Source organism: Orycteropus afer, unplaced genomic scaffold (genome assembly GCF_000298275.1).
Source record: "Orycteropus afer afer isolate SDZICR_OR568_19922 unplaced genomic scaffold, OryAfe1.0 scaffold00056, whole genome shotgun sequence".
Classification (NCBI taxonomy): domain Eukaryota; kingdom Metazoa; phylum Chordata; class Mammalia; order Tubulidentata; family Orycteropodidae; genus Orycteropus; species Orycteropus afer.
Window position 1 is genome coordinate 3,102,394 of NW_006921643.1, and position 17,259 is coordinate 3,119,652.

Genomic DNA, 17,259 nt, shown 5'->3' on the forward strand with positions numbered 1-17,259 from the left:
GGAGGGGAGCATTGTAAATTTTGGTCAATGACATGAGACAAAGTATATGTGAACTGCTGTATGAAAAGTGAATTTACTCTGTAAATCTTCACCCATATCCTAAAAAAAAAAAAAAAGAATGTTATTGACCTACAAGTCTGGATCGTATATCCTTCGCCCTGTGCAGTGAGGACAGAGACTTGATTCCTTCCTGTTTCTCCAGTTCTTCTCAGTACTTAGTTTGCTAGCTGAGGCATCAGGATATGACATGACCAGAATTTAAAGTACAATAACAAAATATAGTGTGTAAAGACTTCTCCCTAGACATCACATCATTAGATTCTCACAAGATCCTAGTAAAATAGGAAGAGATTATTACTCCCATATCACAGAAGGCTGAGACTCAAAAAGGGTCAGTTTGTCAAGGGCAGAGCTGAGACTCAAACCCTTTTCTTAGGGCCAGGATAATTTATAAACAAACAATAACAAACTGTTTAGAAAAACAAAGGAGATAATGTGTGAGAATAAAAGTGGATTTGCCCAGACCCTGAAATCCCAGAGATTATGGTCCCTAGTTGCCCTTCAGGCCTGGAATTGAACTCAGTCCCGTGGCTTCTAGCCAAACAGACCTACAAGGTGAACAATTACACCAGGCAGGTACACGCCTTAAAATAATGAACCATGGGAGATCAGAAGGGCAGTATTTGCACAGAGAGATAGCTCAGAGGGCAGGAACACATAGGAAAGAAAGATACAGGGGAAAGGTAACCACAGGGAGGAAGTGGGAAGAGGACTGTTACATTATAGGGATTGCAATCAATGTCATGAAACAAAATGTGTATGAACTGTTGAATGGAAAATGAATTTGCTGTGTAACTTTCACCCAAATCACAAAAAATAATAAATTTAAAAAGTGGATTTACCCAGACAAAATGCTTAGGTTTCCAGAATCAGCAAGGAGTTTGTCTACAGGAGTTGTAGGAAGATCTGGACAGGTGGTAAAGGAAGCCTCTCTCTCCAGCAGCAGGTTTAACCTCTTCCTTTGACTGGATCTAAAACTGGGCCCTGAGCCAAGGCTTCCTTCCTCTCTTGCGGATGGGAAGACATCTGCATACATGGTCTCCGAGTTCTCACCAAGAAAAAATAAAACCTATACAGGAGAAGGAGTTCTGGTGGCGCAGCGGTTAAGGCATGCAGTTGCTAAACAAAAGGTCATCTACATAGGTCCATTACAGCTTTCATAACAACCTCCCCCACCCTTGCCAGCAGCAGTCAAGTGAGTCAGTATTGGAGGAGTGGTATCCCCAGACGGTGACCTTTTTGATGGAACCTAACTTAAAAACCCACCCACTGCCATCGAGTCGGATCCGACTCATAACGACCCCTCCTTGGGTTTCCGAGGCGGTATCACTATGGCAGTAGATTGCCCAACCTTCCTCCCGATTTGTGGCTGGGGGGGTTTCAACCGCCAGCCTTCTGGTTAGCAGTCAAAAGCCTCAGAGGCACTACGTCACCAAAGCTCCTGGAACCTAACTTACCGAGAGGCAACTCAGGGCTTTAAAGATGGAATAACTTGTTCCAGGTCACACAGCTCGCGAACCTGACCGTAACTCAGGTCTCCTAATTCGCGATAATGCCAGTCAAGTCCTCTGGACTTCCGTTGGCCGGGCTCCGGCTAGAGCCGAAGACGAAGTCTCCGTGACGTAGACCGCTCCGAGCTTAGCTCAGGTTTGGGGTCTGAGCCTTTCTTTCCTGGGGAAGGGATCTGACACAGGCGAAGTCTCGAGCAAAATTAAGAAAGCACAACCTGAGAAAGGAAGCAATTATCCAGGCTAATTTTGCTGTTCGCTTAGGTAGGCCAGGGTCGAATTTTTCACCTTCTCTTAGCAGAGGGTGGAAGTTATGGTCTCAGTGCAGTAGCAGCCGCAGGCCTTGACCATTCAAACCTTCCGCTCTCTCAATTACCTATCCACCCCTAGTTCTAAACTGCATCAGCCAAACTCCGGGCGCCCGCCAAGGCCCTCTCGGCCAATCGTACATCACTCCTGGGTCTGAGCTTGCGCGGGAAGAGCATTATTTGACTCGCCCTAGAGTCAGAGCAGGATGGCGATTGGCCCACCAGCTTTTGGCAAGCCACAGGGTAAGCCCCGCCCCACAGGGAGCCTGACGTACCATTGGCTTTCCCTCTGGCCAATCGCCACACCCTTCCTCAGTGCTCCCTCCCGTTAGCTCCACCAACCCCGGGACATTTAAATTACGATCTTTCGCTAGAAAGATTCCTGGAGAATTGCTTTTGTATGGCAGGTTTTGGGAGCATTTCTTTTGTTCTTGTTTCTTTTTCGTGCTTGGACTTTTCCCTCCTAGTTTTGCTAGCTGTCCGCTAGAGATGGAGCATTTCCCGTCGGCATGGCAGTTGTTAGGAAGAGACAGGTGTGTGTGTGTTTATGCAGAGCGGCGTCGGCCTCTTCCAAGAGCCGGGGTGACCCTTTTTAAGGACAGCATCTCTGAGACGCTAGGTTATGTAAGGTAAAGGGAAATTCCTTTGCGGGGAAAATAAGGGAGTCGAATCATTTCTTGGAATAATACTTATCACAGTTATAAAGGATCTCAATCTTTGTTATGAAATTTGTCTTGACTAAAGTGATATTAAAGAAGCAGTGGTGGCGCAACGGTTAAGCGCTTGGCTGCTAAAGGTCGGGGGTTTGAACCCAACAGCTGCTCTGCAAGAAAAAGACTCAGCAGTCTGCTCCCTAAAGATTTCAGCCTAGAAAACCCTATGGGGCAGTTCCATTCTGTCATGTAGGGTTGCTATGAGTTGGAATCCACTTGACAGCATACAACAGGTGATATTGCTATTCATATTTTTGGGGATTTGCATCTAAATAAATAATAGAGTGGAGGGAAGTGGTTCGTATAACTGAAACAAGATTGGCCATTAGTAGTATTGTTGTTGTTTGCCTTCGAGTCAGACCTGAGTCAGACCCGACTGGTAGAGACCCCTCCTTGGGTTTCCGAGGCAGTGTCACTACGGAATTAGATTGCCCAACCTTCCTTCCGAGGAGTGGGTAGTGGATTTGAACCACCAGCCTCCTGGTTAGCAGTTAAGTGCCTTAGGCACTACCAGAGCTGGCTGGTTGATCAATATCCAAGGCCCATTATATTAGTACTTGTCAAAGTTTAATTTGCCCACTAACCACCTGAAGATCTTGTTAAAATGCAGACTCTGACTCAGTAAATCTGAATTGAGACCCAAGATTCTGCACTGCAAACAAGCTCTTAAGTGATGCTGATGCAGCTAATCCTGGGACTATCACATTTTTAGTAGTATGACATTATGCTATTCTCTACTGCTGTATATATTTGGAATTTTCCGTAATTAAAAGTGTTTAAAATGACTGGGGCTTTGAACCAGTTCATTCTGGTGCTACACCTTGCTGAGAATATGCATTTCCACCCCAGATATACTGAATCAGAATCTACATTTTAACAAGATCCCCAGGTGATTCTTACTGATCACCAGGTAATTCTTATTTATACCTTGGAAGTTCTTGAAAATGCAAGAGCTCCAAATACTGATTCAGTAAGTCTAGAATGGGTCCCAGGAATGATCAAGGCACCCAGGTACTACCAATGCTGTGGTTTGCAGATGACACTTTTTGAAACATTAAGTCAGAAATGCAACCTTTATCATTGAGAAACAGTAAATCAGAAATACCACCTTTACCTGTGTCAGGATCTTGGTGGTGGTGGTGGCTGAGAAGCATTGCAGTGGGCTGGTTTTTACCCTAGTATCTGCTTCATCTTTAGAATCTGCTGCCCCAAAAAGGAGATGTGTGAGGAGTCTTTGTCCTCTAGGACAGAGATGGTGAGTGTGGGAGTCAGCACAGAGCCATGCCACACCAGGTAAGTTTGAAAATCAGGCTGGGAATTCAGAGTATGGAATGAGTTGGTTCTGCTTTGATGACTGTAATCACACTTTGTGGGCCACTGTGTACTTCCTCATAGGTGGGACATAGAGACAGATGAAGTTGTCCTGCAGCGGCGGCAAAAGCAGATAGATTACGGCAAGCGCACACCTGGCTACCAGTGCTTTCTGCAGCAGGTCCCCAAGTGAGTACAGTTGTGGGGCAGTCACAACAAAGGTATCAACCAAGTTGCTTTGGTTCAATATTATCAGGTGATGGAAAGATACTGAATGTTTTGAATGTTCTCACAAAGTTGCATAATTAATAAAACTAAGTTTCCTGCAATTTGGTCATAATGTTTCCAAGATTTTTTTTTCCCCTAAGTGGAACATGTCATACTTGGCCCATATGACTTTGAAAAAAATTTTATTGTGGTGAAATATATCTAATAAAATATTTCAACAATTTTACATGTACAATTCAGTGACATTAATTACATTCACCATGTTTTGTAACAATCACCATCATGTGTTTCCAAAATTTTCCATTGCCCTTAACAAAAATTCTCTTCCCCTCAAGCAATACCTCTTATTTTCCTCTCCCATCTGCCCTTCCACATGACTTTTTAAAGCTCTGTGTTTCCTAATGAGGTGGTTTTCCTACTAACCATTTTTACCATCATATCCTTATGCCTCCCCTTGCCTTGGTAATTGCAACACACTCACCTAATTACATGTAAGTTTGTATGTACTCATACAAATTAAATGTATGAAAAGGTAGAATTTATTTTAAAAGGAAGTCAAATATTGTCCTATGTCTATCTTGATTTCCAAGAATATATCTAATTGACACTTTCCAGAAGAAAGAATATTAGGGAGGCTGAAAGTTTGATATTTAATTTGAAGATCTACATTTTCTGTTGGATTGAGAACTCTGATCTCACCCATTCTCAGGGAATTTTTTTTTTTCTAGTTTATATAATGTTTCATTTTTAAAAAAATTGTATTGTGATTTGGATGAAAGGTTACAGAGAAAATTCATTTTCCATACAGCAATTCATACACATTTTGTTTCATGACATTGACTGCAATCCCCACAATGTAACAGCTCTCTTCCTATTTCCTCCCTGTAGTTACCTCTTCCCTGTGTCCTTTTTTCCTCAGGGAATTTCTAATAAGGCTCTTGATTCACTGTGATAAGTATTGAGATGTGTCCCCTGCTATACAGGGCCCCATTTCACACTGACCTCAGCCTGACCCACATTTGTTGCCAGGGCACAACGACAGCCAGGGCTTCACCCTCAAACGCCAAATAAGAATAGGAGGTATAGCCGCCGCTCCTGGGATGCCCAGATCAGGCAGTGGAGAAGAGCGCTGCATTCCTGGGACCCACCCTGCAGGACAGGGGCCTACAGGGTATGTTCACTTATCCTGGTTCCTTCAGTGAGTGCCCACAATTTCCCACTTTGTAGGGGTTTATCTTTCACTGTGTGTAAAGGGAGGGTCTGAATGAAAGGCACTTTCTTCTGACTCGGCTGCATTCCTAGGCAGGGAATGGAGAGTCTCTTACAGCAAATGAACTCCACCTACTGGGTAACTGGATTCAGGCCCTAGGACCCTCAGAGAATCTGGATGGAGACCAGGTAGTATCCTCTGCTAAAATCCCACAGGGACACAATTAAGATGGAGTTCAAGGTAGCATCCCAAGAACAAAAGGAGCAGCAGAAAAAAGTAACAGGACATGAGTTAAAAATTTGAGAACTAAGAGGGCATAAGGAGATTTAGAAGGAGCCCTCATGGTACAATGGTTAAGTGCTTGGCTGTTAACGAAAAGGTTGGGAGTTTGAACCCAACCAGTGGCTCCATGGGAGAAAGACCTGGCAATCTCCTCCCATAAAGATTATAGCCTAGAAAACCAAAGGGAGCAATTCTATTCTGTCACATAGGTCACTATGAGTTAAAATTGACTAGATGACACATAACAAGAAGATTTAACTATGATTAGTAATGGGGGCAGGGCTTTGGGCTACACTGGGCACTATTTTATACTTGATGAAAGAGGGTATAATTTTCCCTTGAAATAAGGCCTGAAACCTGATGTGCACCTTTACTTTTTTTTTTTTTTTTTTGTGATTTGGGTGAAAGTTTACAGCACTTCACATACACTTTGTCTCATGACATGGACTACAATTTACCACAATGCAACAGTTTTCCTCCCACTTCCTCCTGATAGTTACCTCTTCCCTGTGTCCATCCCTCCATGCACTCCTGCCCCCTAAGCTGTCTCCCTGTGCATAAGCAGCCCTTCTTTCTCCCATGATTGTTCTCTCCAAGGAGTATATCTACCTAGTGTAAATATGCCTGTCTTTTGTTTGGCTGGAAGCCACAAGTGTGGGTTCAATTCCAGACCTGAAAGGCAGCTAGGGGCCATAGTCTCAGTGGTTCCACCAGGCTCTATCAGACCAGCAATCTGGTCCCTTTTTTTTTCCAAATGATTTTGAGTTTTATTCTACATTGTTCTCCCACTCTATCCAGAATCTCCTACACAGTTAGGTCTGAGTGGTTGACAGTGGTAGCCAGGCACCATCTAGTTCTTCTGGTCTCATAGTAGGCTGAGGATCACATGATATACCAGTCTCTTGGACTAATTTTTTCCATGAATCTTTGGTTTTCTTCATTCTTCTTTGCTCTGAATGAGGAGAGACCCATTGTTGCATCTAGATGGCTGCTTGAAAGCTTTTAAGATCCCAGTCACTACTCACCAAAGTAGGAAGTGGAACAATGTTTTTATATTGTATGTTATACCAATTGAACTTGATGTCCCCTGTGCTGATGTGCACCTTTACTTTTTAAAGTGTCTCAATTTCTTTCAATATTTTGCAAGTGAGCCAATGCTAACTTCTTTTACTGAACCATTTAACTTTTGTAAGCATGCATGGTAATTTAAAAAGGGGGGGATGGGGTGAGATCCTAGTGCTTTACACAGCCAGGCTATAAAGTCTCAGAATTAATACTATCTTTGCCCACCACTTGAATAGTTACTTAACTTTTTGAGCTGTTTCATCTGTCAAATACAGAAAATAATGTCTCATTTGATGATTATAAGCAGCAATGAGAATATATATTACGTAGCAAAGTGCCTAGCACATAAGAAGTGCTTCACAAACTATTTTTGAAAACCATGTCTCCTGTGTTTCATGGTTCCTGTCTCTGCTGCTTTTTCACAAAGGGAAATGGGCAGTGTAAGGTAAATACCCCTCCTACTCTCTTATAGGAGCTCTGGTAGCGTAGTGCCTAAAGCACTTGACTGCTAACCAGAAGGCTGGCAGTTCAAACCCACCAGTCACTCCTCAGAAGATGAGGCAATCTACTTCCATAGTGTTACTGCCTTGGAAACCTGAGGGGTCACTATGAGTTGGGTCCCACTTGATGGCACATAACAACACAACAACTTTCTTATACTCACTGCCATCGAGTTGGATCAGACTCATAGCGACCCCTCCTTGGGTTTCTGCAGGGCTATCACTATAGAAGTAGATTCCCCAACCATCCTTCCAAGGAGTGGCTGATGGATTTGAACTGCCAACCTTCTGGTTAGCAGTCAAATGCCTTAGGCACTATGCCACCAGAGCTCCTTACTTCTTATAAGTACCTCACTTTTCCTCTACTCTTCTTTTTCAGTTTGATGACTTGATGGCTCCTGCCTCCTCCCTTCCTTGGATCAGTGAGGAAGATCCCCACCACTAACTACTTTATAGCTGATCACAGCTATTTACCTGTCCCACACTTGAGTAGGGCACAAAATGTTTGGAGAAAACACATCTTTCTGGGGACATGTTGCTAAGTGTCATAATGAAGCTATTTGCATTACTACCACTTTAAAATCAATTAAAAAACAAATCTAAAAGTCTACCCTGCAAAGAGATCACAACACGAAGGCATTGTTTAAAACTTCTCCTTTTTCTGTCTCTTTGCAGTCTCTCTGAATCGTCTTAGATGCTAGCTGAGACTCAAATTTACATTAAGAACCAGCAATCATCTAACTGTTCCGAAACGTTTTCACTTGCTACTACATCCAGTCTCTTTTAAAAGGATTTAAACTTCAGCCGAGGTCGGAGGTGGTGGTGGTAGAGACTTAAATAAAAAACTGTTTTTCTTCATCCTCAGAGGAAATAGCTCCGTCAACATCTTTTCCCCATCTGCCTGTTTCCTTCCTCCCTCTCTCTCTTAAAGAAAAAAAAAGGGGGGGAGTCCAGATGTAACCACTGTACCCCTCCACACCCCCACTCCACCCCCACAAGCAAGAGAACCGCCTATGATGTCATAATCACAATCCCATTACCTCATCCTGATGGGGGGGGTGTAGAGGGAGGATAAGGAGTGAACAGCCGTGGGCCCTCAGCTTTACAAAGTGTTGACGGTGAGGTCTAATTACAGACCAAGTGGGAATGGCCCCGCAACTGTTATAATTCCTGAGTTTAGAAGGTTCGAGCGGATCTGGCAGCAAGAAGAGGGGCTCCAGGGACTCAGAGCAGGCCATAATCGACGCTTGGACTACACTTCCCAGCAACCTGCACGCCGCGGACAGGTCCTCTGCAGGGGAAAGGGGGATTCCTTTATAGAGACGGGGGTATAGGGCGAGACAGGAGAAGAGGTGAGAGGAGCCTTGGCTAATACTATTCTGCAGTCCGAACCAAGTGGAAAGCTGCACTTGGGCTGATGGAGGAATGGGGGTTATGGGCGATGGCTTTGTTTACCTTCCTTGGGCGCCGCTACCCCCGCGAGTTTCAAGATATGCTTCCAACTGGGCACGTCCACCTTCTGCGATATTTTTGGGGGGTGACACGATAGGGAGGAAACCATCTCTATCCCTAAATCAAAGCACCAGTCTGGTTCCCGACAGCACTATTCGAGAAAGACTTTGGTAAAGAAACGATGTAGGGCTCAGTCCCCCACGGACGATTCGGGAAGATTCTTGGAACAAGTGCGATCCTCCCCACTCTCCTCATGGACCCGTTGGTTCGCGCCGGCGCCTTTTAAGGGCACCGTGGGGCGAACGGAGCGCTCAGAGCTGCTCCGGCCGCGGCCCTGGGAGCTGGAGGAGCCGCGGTAGGTGGTGGAGGGCAGGTGGCGCTGGGGCCTTGGGGCGGGCACCTCGGCCGTCCCTCCTCCTCCTTTCTCTCCCCTCCCCCAACCCGTGCGCCCGAGCGGCCCAGCCTCTCTGGCCGCCTCCGCGGGGAGAGCTCAGGACCCGGTGGGGGAGGGGGTGGTGGAGTGCTAAGTCCCAGACCCTCTCCATCCCCTGCGTCTTGAGTTCGCTTCCCGCGGCTATATGGTGGAAGCTCAGTGGGGGTAGGCCACCGACAACCCCCTTGAACGGGCCCTGGCGGCCCCCCCATCAGGGGCCAGCAGATGCCCTATGCCCCACCCCGTGGGGACAGGCAGGGCAGCAAAGGGAGAGGTTGAAAATTGGAGGGGGCCTAGCCTTTTGCTTTTTCACCGGGGTTGGGGGAGGGGTGCTCCCACTTGTCACCCCTACCCCCACCAGAACCATATGGAAGAAGAGCAGTCAAGTCCCCTTTTACCTGTGTCTGCACCTCCCTGTCTCATGTTTTTCTTTAGTCTCCTCCAGAGGTGTGGGGCTGGGACCTGGGGGGAGGGTCCCCAGGGCATTTGAGATTCTCCTCCCCCTTGGTTTGATTTGACCCAGGGTTCTCCAGGTTTCAGCATAACCTCAGCATCCCTGAGGACCTAGTGTCAGTGGTTCCTGCCATGTATGGGAGGTGGGGTGAGGGTCCGATCTTTATTTTAAGGGGCTGGTGGAGGAGGGAAAGCCTGGGCTGAGAGTTGGGGCTGTAGGGAGGGCCTAGAGGCCTGCTGTTAAGTGAAGGGCTGAGCCCTGTGCCAGTTGTTAAGCTGAGAAGTTTTAACTTGTTCCGTGAATGTTCAGGGCTGTTTCAACCCCTCAGATACACAAAATGGAAGGGGAAGGAAGGCGGCAAGAGAGGGCTTCTTAGACTTTTTTCAATGCCTGTCTGAGAAAGAGGAGGCCCCTTGTGGAGCTGGTTTGCCTTCTTTTGTGTCCTGGTTTGATTCCTTATGGCTTCCGTTCTATTCCCCCTCTCAGCCTGGCCTGTTTTAGGAAACTCAGGCTTAGAGTATCAGTTGCTGGTGGTAGTTGCATTGTTCCAATTACCGCCGTGTGTGGCCACATCCCAACAATTAAAATGCAGAAAAAACACAAAATCACTCTCTTCACTTAATCCCAGAGAGGACTGGGAGTTTGCTGTTTGGCCAAATGCCTCAAGAAAAGCTTAAAACAGTTTGCCTCACTCCCTGCTCCTCATGGCTGGTCAGCCTGGGCCCAGGATCTCTGGAGTAAAAGCCTGCAGTTAGGTTCCCTCTCTGGATGATCTTTGAGGGCAGAGTTAAGAAAATAAGAGCAGAAGTGATATCAGTATTAGCTTCTGCCACAAGAACATAGGGGAAGCATCTAAAGGGAGCTCTCAGGAAGCTAGACTTTGTTCAGAGTGGTAATAATTATGCATAAAAATGATAGTTAACTATAATGATGATTGACTTCTCTGGCACCTTTCTCCCAAAGAACTCCAAATACTTTCGGATGTATTCCTTTGCTCTTCCTTGTGGCCTCCCTCTGAGGTGGGAATGGAATAAAGATAATTCTCTCTTTTTTGCAAAAGTAGAGAGTGATCTGCCCCCAAGTTCGCAGAAGAGCCCCCTTGGGCTTCTGTTGGTTCGTAGCCAGGGAGGTGGACTCTCTTGCCTTCCTCATCTTAATGATATTGCTCTGGCATCCCAAGGCTTTGTAGAGTAACAAACCAGGGATGAGAAATAGCAGCCTGTAAGGACTCCTGATTTGTAAAGCCAGGTGGTATGCTTTTGTAAATTTTTCACATTTCCTGTCATATCCTTACTGCTATGGATTAAGATTATTTTGCCCGTTTTACATATGGGTAATTTTAGATTTAGATTTCTTGATCCTTCGTTCTCTGTATTAGTGAATACCACATGCACCCTTTGGTGAGCTGTCTGCCTGCTGGTCATTTTTGAGAATGGGAAGAACGAAACTACTAACACTAGATTAACTTCCCACTTTACCTTGAGCAAAGCCCTTCATGCAATTGTGTGTTCTCTGATGAGTTGGTTTGCTTCTACCAGAAATTGACCCTAAGAGAGTCTTGATTAACTGCAGTTATGATCTTTGAATTAGATCAATCTAAAAACTTAGTTGAGTGAAGTCGTCAGAGGAGTTGTTTTTAATATCTGTAAGTTGAAATGTAATGAGAGTTACCCTGATAGCATTCCGTTATTCTCTTCTCATTTTACCAGAGAATATACACAGTATCTGTTGGAAAACAGTATTAGCTGCTCAGGGTAAGGGCAGACATAAAATCCTGTTTATTCTGATTGGTCTGAAACAAAAAATGTCATTCCTACAATGACTGCTCCTCTTCCCCATTACTAACTACTTCTGTCAAGAGAATGATGGTTCTATTCTCTTCTGATTCTGACTGGAAAATAAAGAAAATATTGGGTTAATCAGGATGGGAATAACCATTTGAACATCTCCCTCTTTCTTTTCAACTGTTTTCTGAGTGACATTAGGGTTCTGGGTAGACTCAGCCAAGCATGAATAAAGGAATGGCAAATAGGTTTCAACTTGCTTGTAACTCCAGTTCCTTTTACTAGATGTCAGGAGTGCTAAGTTCAGAATGTTTCTGAGTCTGTGTTCTGAGACTTTTTAGGTTAAGCAGGAAAGCTGTGATCAATTAATAATGTCTGCCAGAGGCATAGGGGTGCTGTGGTATGAGTGCCATGCGTTTTCCATCTCTGGACCAGGTACATCTCTAATATCACTTGGGGCTGGTCCCTCTGTAATTGGCAGACTCAGCAGGCATGACTGGAGAGGGAAGTCCCAATGGTGCTAGAATGGTGCTGCAGTGGCAGAAGACGGCTCACGAGTGAGGTCTGGAAGAACAACAGGGAAGACATCCATCATTTGCTCCAAAGTGTGCAAGTCAAATCCTGGGGAGAATCATGATAACCCTGATCACTGAGCAGCTACAGAAGCAGACTCTGGATGAGCTGAAATGCACACGCTTCAGCGTCAGTCTGGTAAAAAGACCAGTCTTCCTGCTTCTCCACGACCCCCCCTCCTTTTTTCTGAGGTTCTTTGTTGCTACTACTTCACCCTTGTCCTGTACTGTATGAATCATAGTACTTGTACTGGAAGAGCCCACTAAAGGCTCAGAACCTAGCCCAAAAGGAAGGGGGCAGGGATTGTTCCACTGGTAGAGAAGGGACACTAAAACTTGGGTGGAGAAGGGTTTGAGATGTTGGAAGATATGGATTGTTTTACTGACTAACTTTGGGAAGACAAGAGGAAGAGAACACATAGGAGTCCCTCACGTCCTACAGTCCACAAATTTCAGGGATGAGCTGAAGAGGGATTCCAGGAAAGCCATCAGCATGTCCAGAACTCGAATGACTGTGGATATTCTCTGTCTCTCTCTTAGCCTTTGCCTGATCATGCAGACATCTCCAACTGTGGAAACCCTTTCCAGCTTGTGTCTGGTAAGGCATCATGTGTGTGCGTGTGTGTGTGTGTATCTGCCATCACACATTTTTTAATTGACTTCCAGAACTACAGAACTGCAGTTCTAGAATCTGCAGAACCTCATTGCAGAGGTCATCTTCCAAGATTATCGCTTGTCTCTATTTTACTGCTCCAGGATGGAAGTTATCTGTTTAGTTAGCTCTTATTGTAGCCTTGTGGGGACTTTCATAATCTAATTTTTTTTTGAAGAAACAATATATTCACATAGTTCAAAAAATTTCAAACAACAAAAAGATTATACAGAGAAAAGTCTCCCTTCCAGTCTTATCCCCTATTCCCCCAGCTTCCATCATCTCCCTAAAAGAAACTGTTATTTCTTAAATATCCAACCAGAATTTCCTTATACAAATAGAAGCAATATAATGTATATTCTTATCTTCACTTTTTTGTTTGATACGAAAGGTTGTGTACTATATGTGTTATTCTGTACCGTATTTTTTTACTTAAATACAGTTAGGAGATCTTCCATGAGTACATTGAGTAGTTCCTTGTTTTTTAATAGGTGGCGTAGTGCCTAAGGCATTTGACTGCTAACCATAAGGCTGGTGGTTCAAACCCATCAGCCACTCCTCGGAAGGAAGGTTGGGCAATCTACTTCTGTAGTGGTATTACCTCGGAAACCCAAGGAGGGGTCTCTGTGAGTTGGATCTGACTTGACAGCAGTGGGTTTTTTTTGTTTTGTTTTGTTTTTTTTATTGTGTCATAGTTTATTTAACCAATCTCCTATTGATGTTCATTTAAGCTTATTTCCAATCTTTTTTTATGACATATAAAACTTAAGTGAATAACCTTTTTATAATGTCATTTTGCATATGTGAAAATGTATTTGAGGTATAAGTTCCTAGATTATTATTACTCAATCAGAGGGTCTGTGATCATGGAGACATTTAGATGAACTGGACAACCAGAACTCTCAAATCCATCCCATTCTGCATCTTGTTTTGTTTTCTGGGATTCCTGGAATGGGAAATGAATTGGCAAAAGCATTTCCATTCATCCTCTGTCTCTTATTTAACGAAATAGTTGCTGAGAGCCAGGTACTGTGCTATAAGTATACGATGGATGCATGGTCCCCGCTCTCATGGAGATTAGTAGTGGAGAGAGCTCTTAAACAAATGAGGTCAAGTATGAGTTTTCTCCATCATCAAGTCTTAACATCATACGCTTGTCAGTTGCTTTAAATATACAGCCCTGCAAATTCCAGCCAGCTAAGCCAAAGGACCACCACTCGTCTGTCAGTTTGTTGTGCTGTGGTGGCTTGCATGTTGCTGTGAGGCTGGAGGCTATGCAAATATTTCAAATATCAGCAGGGTCACCCATGGTAGACAAGTTTCATAGGAGCTTCCAGACTAAGACAGACTCAGAAGAAGAGAGGGGCCATCCGCTTCTCCAAGAATTAGCCAGTGAAAACCTTACGAATAGCAGTGAAACACTGATATATCACTGCAGAAGGACCAGGCAGTGTTTCATTCTGTTGTACATAGGGTCACTATGAGTCAGACGACTTGACGGCACCTAACAACAAGCCAAAGGAGGTTGAGGTAGACCTTTTCGTCCCTTTGTTAGTTGTCTCCCAAAAGTCACAGTTTTGGTGAGAATGCAGAAAATGCAGAGACCATTCTGTTTAGTCAGCTTCCCTTCCCATCCCTTGTCTTCCCATTCTGTTTGGCTTTTAAGAAAAGGCCTAAAGGAAAGAAAGAAGGTTGTGTAGATAGCCAGAAACAAAAGAATATGGGCAGCACAAAATCTTAGGGTTTTCTGGGCATAAGTTCTTCTGTCAAAGGCCTTTTCCCTACCCCATTTACCCTTCTTAGAAGTAAAAGTGATGTCTTACCTGCTTGATTACTTCTTGGTTGCACCTTACTTAAATCTTTGTTGTGCTGTTGACACAAGGGAAGAAGAGGAGAGGCCAAGGAAGGACAGCATAGGCTTGCTTTTCAGAACTTGAGGTAGGGGAGGCACGGAGACACAGAGTAGGGCTGGATGGAGTGGGGTAAGGGATGAGCAGAGCATAAACATACATGTGTCTATTTTGCTTGATTTGTTTTACTTTGGAAAGGGAGTGGCAGGCAGTACATGAGAGTATATTTTAGATTTCCGGTAATTTCTTATAACAGAAGCAGTATGTTATAGTGGTTAAGGAATCTGGCCTTGACATCCCTTAGGTTTGAATCCTGCTTTGGTCATTTGATTGCTATATAATCTTAGGGAAGTTACTGGACTTCTTTCATCTATGAAATGGACATAATAGTACCCACCTCATGGGGTTTTTGGGAACAGGAAGTGAGATAGCAACAACATAAAGTGCTCAGTGTGTGACACATAGTAAATTCTCGAATAGTGTTTGCTATCATTAATACTATTTTTATTATGACTACCTTCCAGAAGGTGCTTCCTGGAGGGGCCTGCCCCACTGTTCCTGCGCCGAGTTCCCGGACAGCCTCAACCTCAGCTACCAACCCTCAGGCTTGAGCCTGCACCTCAGACTACCCAGCCGGGGAAGCTCCCCACAGGAGCAGCCCCTCCCCCAAGTCCTAAGCCCTGAGCCCCCAGACCCAGAGAAACTCCCTGTGACTCCCACCCCTCCATCTAAGAGGCACTGTCGCTCACTCTCAGTGCCCGTGGACCTGTCTCGCTGGCAGCCGGTGTGGCGGCCCGCCCCCTCCAAGCTGTGGACTCCCATCAAGCACAGGGGTAGTGGTGGAGGGGGCGGGCCGCAGGTGCCTCACCAGAGCCCCCCAAAGCGAGTCTCCAGCCTCAGGTTCCTCCAAGCTCCCAGTGCCTCTGCTCAATGTGCCCCAGCCCACAGACCCTACAGTCCCCCTTTCTTCAGCCTCGCCCTAGCCCAAGATTCCTCTCGACCTTGTGCTGCCTCCCCCCATAGTGGCTCCTGGGAGAGTGATGCTGAGTCCCTGTCACCTTGCCCACCCCAGCGCCGTTTCTCCCTGTCACCCAGCCTGGGCCCACAGGCAAGCCGCTTTGTGCCCTCTGCCCGGAGTTCCCCAGCATCCTCCCCAGAGCTGCCCTGGAGACCTCGAGGCCTCCGCAACCTTCCCCGCAGCCGGTCACAGCCTTGTGATCTCGATGCCCGCAAAGCTGGGGTCAAGCGGCGTCACGAGGAGGACCCCCGGCGGCTGCGGCCTTCTTTGGACTTTGACAAGATGAATCAGGTGGGTCCAGCAGGACTAGGATAGCTTGGATGGGAGTAGGGGTACTATGTTCTAGTCTCACTCTTAAACTGTCCCCTCGTTCCAGACTCTCTCAGTAGGGCCCCCCCCTGGAGCTCTTTTCTGTCAGAGCTTTTGCTTGGGTGACCTACCATCCTGGTTTGACCATGATGGTCCTGGTTTTAGCACTGAAAGTCCTGTGTTCCGTGAAACCTTTCAGTTCTGGATGTTCCACAGAGTTTGGGGTGAGATCCATGGTAAATCTTCCAACAGGGATCCTAGGTTACCCTGCTAGAGGTACTTTCTTTTCCCTTGGAAGAGGTGTAAGCTATAAAAGTCCCATCATCAGTGTCGCCTCCCCCACACACACACACACACCTCGTGCTCAAGGCTAGTTTCGCCGCTTGCTCTTCACTGCTTCAAGTGGGTCTGTGAGAGCTTAAGCAAGACAGGCTGCTATGTCATTCATCTGTTCAACAAATGTTTTTTAATTTTGTGCTGTGAGCACAGTTGTTGTATGCACTTGCCCACTTTTTCCCTCATTATTTCTTCTAGATCCCTGGGTCACAAATGTCTTTGAGAATTTGTTCATTTATTCATAATGGGCTCCAACCATTCAACAAACATTTATTGAATACATACTATGTACCAGCTTCCGATGAGATGCTGGGTATTTAGTCATGAAACAACTAGACAATATCCCTGCACATGTAGAACTTATGAACAAGTTTCTAATTTTGAATCTGTCGGAAACTATGGGCTTTTTGCTGAGAGAAATGTACATGTATGCTAAATTTTCTGGGGAAAACCCCACCCTAAGGACTCCTACCTTCAAGGGTAACCAAAAGGGACACTTTGATACACTGCTAGAGCGAAGGTGCTATGGGAGGTTAGTATCTTTCTTAATTTTGTTTATTTGTTTGTTTGTTTGACAGAAACCGTACTCAGGAGGTCTGTGTCTCCAGGATACAGCCCGGGAAGGCAGCAGCGTTTCTCCACCATGGTTCATGGCCTGTAGCCCCCCACCTCTCTCTGCTTCCTGCAGCCCCATTGGGGGTTCCTCCCAGGTGTTGAGTGAAAGCGAAGAGGAGGAGGAGGGGGCCGTGCGGTGGGGGCGGCAGGCTTTAAGCAAACGGACACTGTGCCAGCAGGACTTTGGGGACCTGGACTTGAATCTGATTGAGGAGAACTAAACCTGAGAGGCTACTTCCTGGGGCCACACAGACTGACTCTCTTACGGCTACTAACAAGTGTCAAGGCCCCAAGGCCAAGGGCCCAGCCTGGGAGCGGGGGTGAGTGGAGGGCTCTGACTCAGGGCAGCCGGAATTCTTCTCGCTCCAGGAAGCTCGACCATGCCAAGACACTGGCTGGGACAAGATAAACGGAGCTGGTGGCGGGAGGGACAGCCCCAGAGCAGACCCTACCCGTGGCGGCCCTGAGTGTGAGTATCCCTGCCACCGAGAGAGCAATGGGCAGGGAAGGAAGGGGTCTGCTGACCCCAGCTCGGGGAATTTCACTAGCCCCTTTGCTTCAAAGGGCACTTGTGTCTTAGAATTTGGCCAGGGTGGGAA

The 17,259-nt window shown here is 45.9% G+C and overlaps 2 protein-coding genes and 1 pseudogene across 2 annotated transcripts in view; 2 read left to right on the plus strand and 1 right to left on the minus strand.

The window, feature by feature from the left end:
- Nucleotides 1–1,096, minus strand: part of CDC25C (cell division cycle 25C) — a 44,591-nt gene extending 43,495 nt beyond the window's left edge. Inside the window, exon 1 of the mRNA XM_042780707.1 lies at nt 903–1,096. Within this exon, the coding sequence (XP_042636641.1) occupies nt 903–1,096 (194 nt within the window). The remainder of the gene's footprint in view (nt 1–902) is intronic.
- Nucleotides 1,097–2,365: 1,269 nt separating this feature from the next.
- Nucleotides 2,366–8,996, plus strand: LOC103195498 (annotated as a pseudogene).
- A 2,945-nt stretch (nt 8,997–11,941) lies between these two features.
- On the plus strand, nt 11,942–16,881 carry FAM53C (family with sequence similarity 53 member C). The gene is made up of 4 exons (XM_007938948.2): nt 11,942–12,019; nt 12,421–12,478; nt 14,907–15,691; nt 16,624–16,881. The coding sequence occupies exons 1-4, from the start codon at nt 11,942–11,944 to the stop codon at nt 16,879–16,881; spliced, it is 1,179 nt and encodes a 392-aa protein (XP_007937139.1).
- The last annotated feature ends 378 nt before the right edge of the window (nt 16,882–17,259 follow it).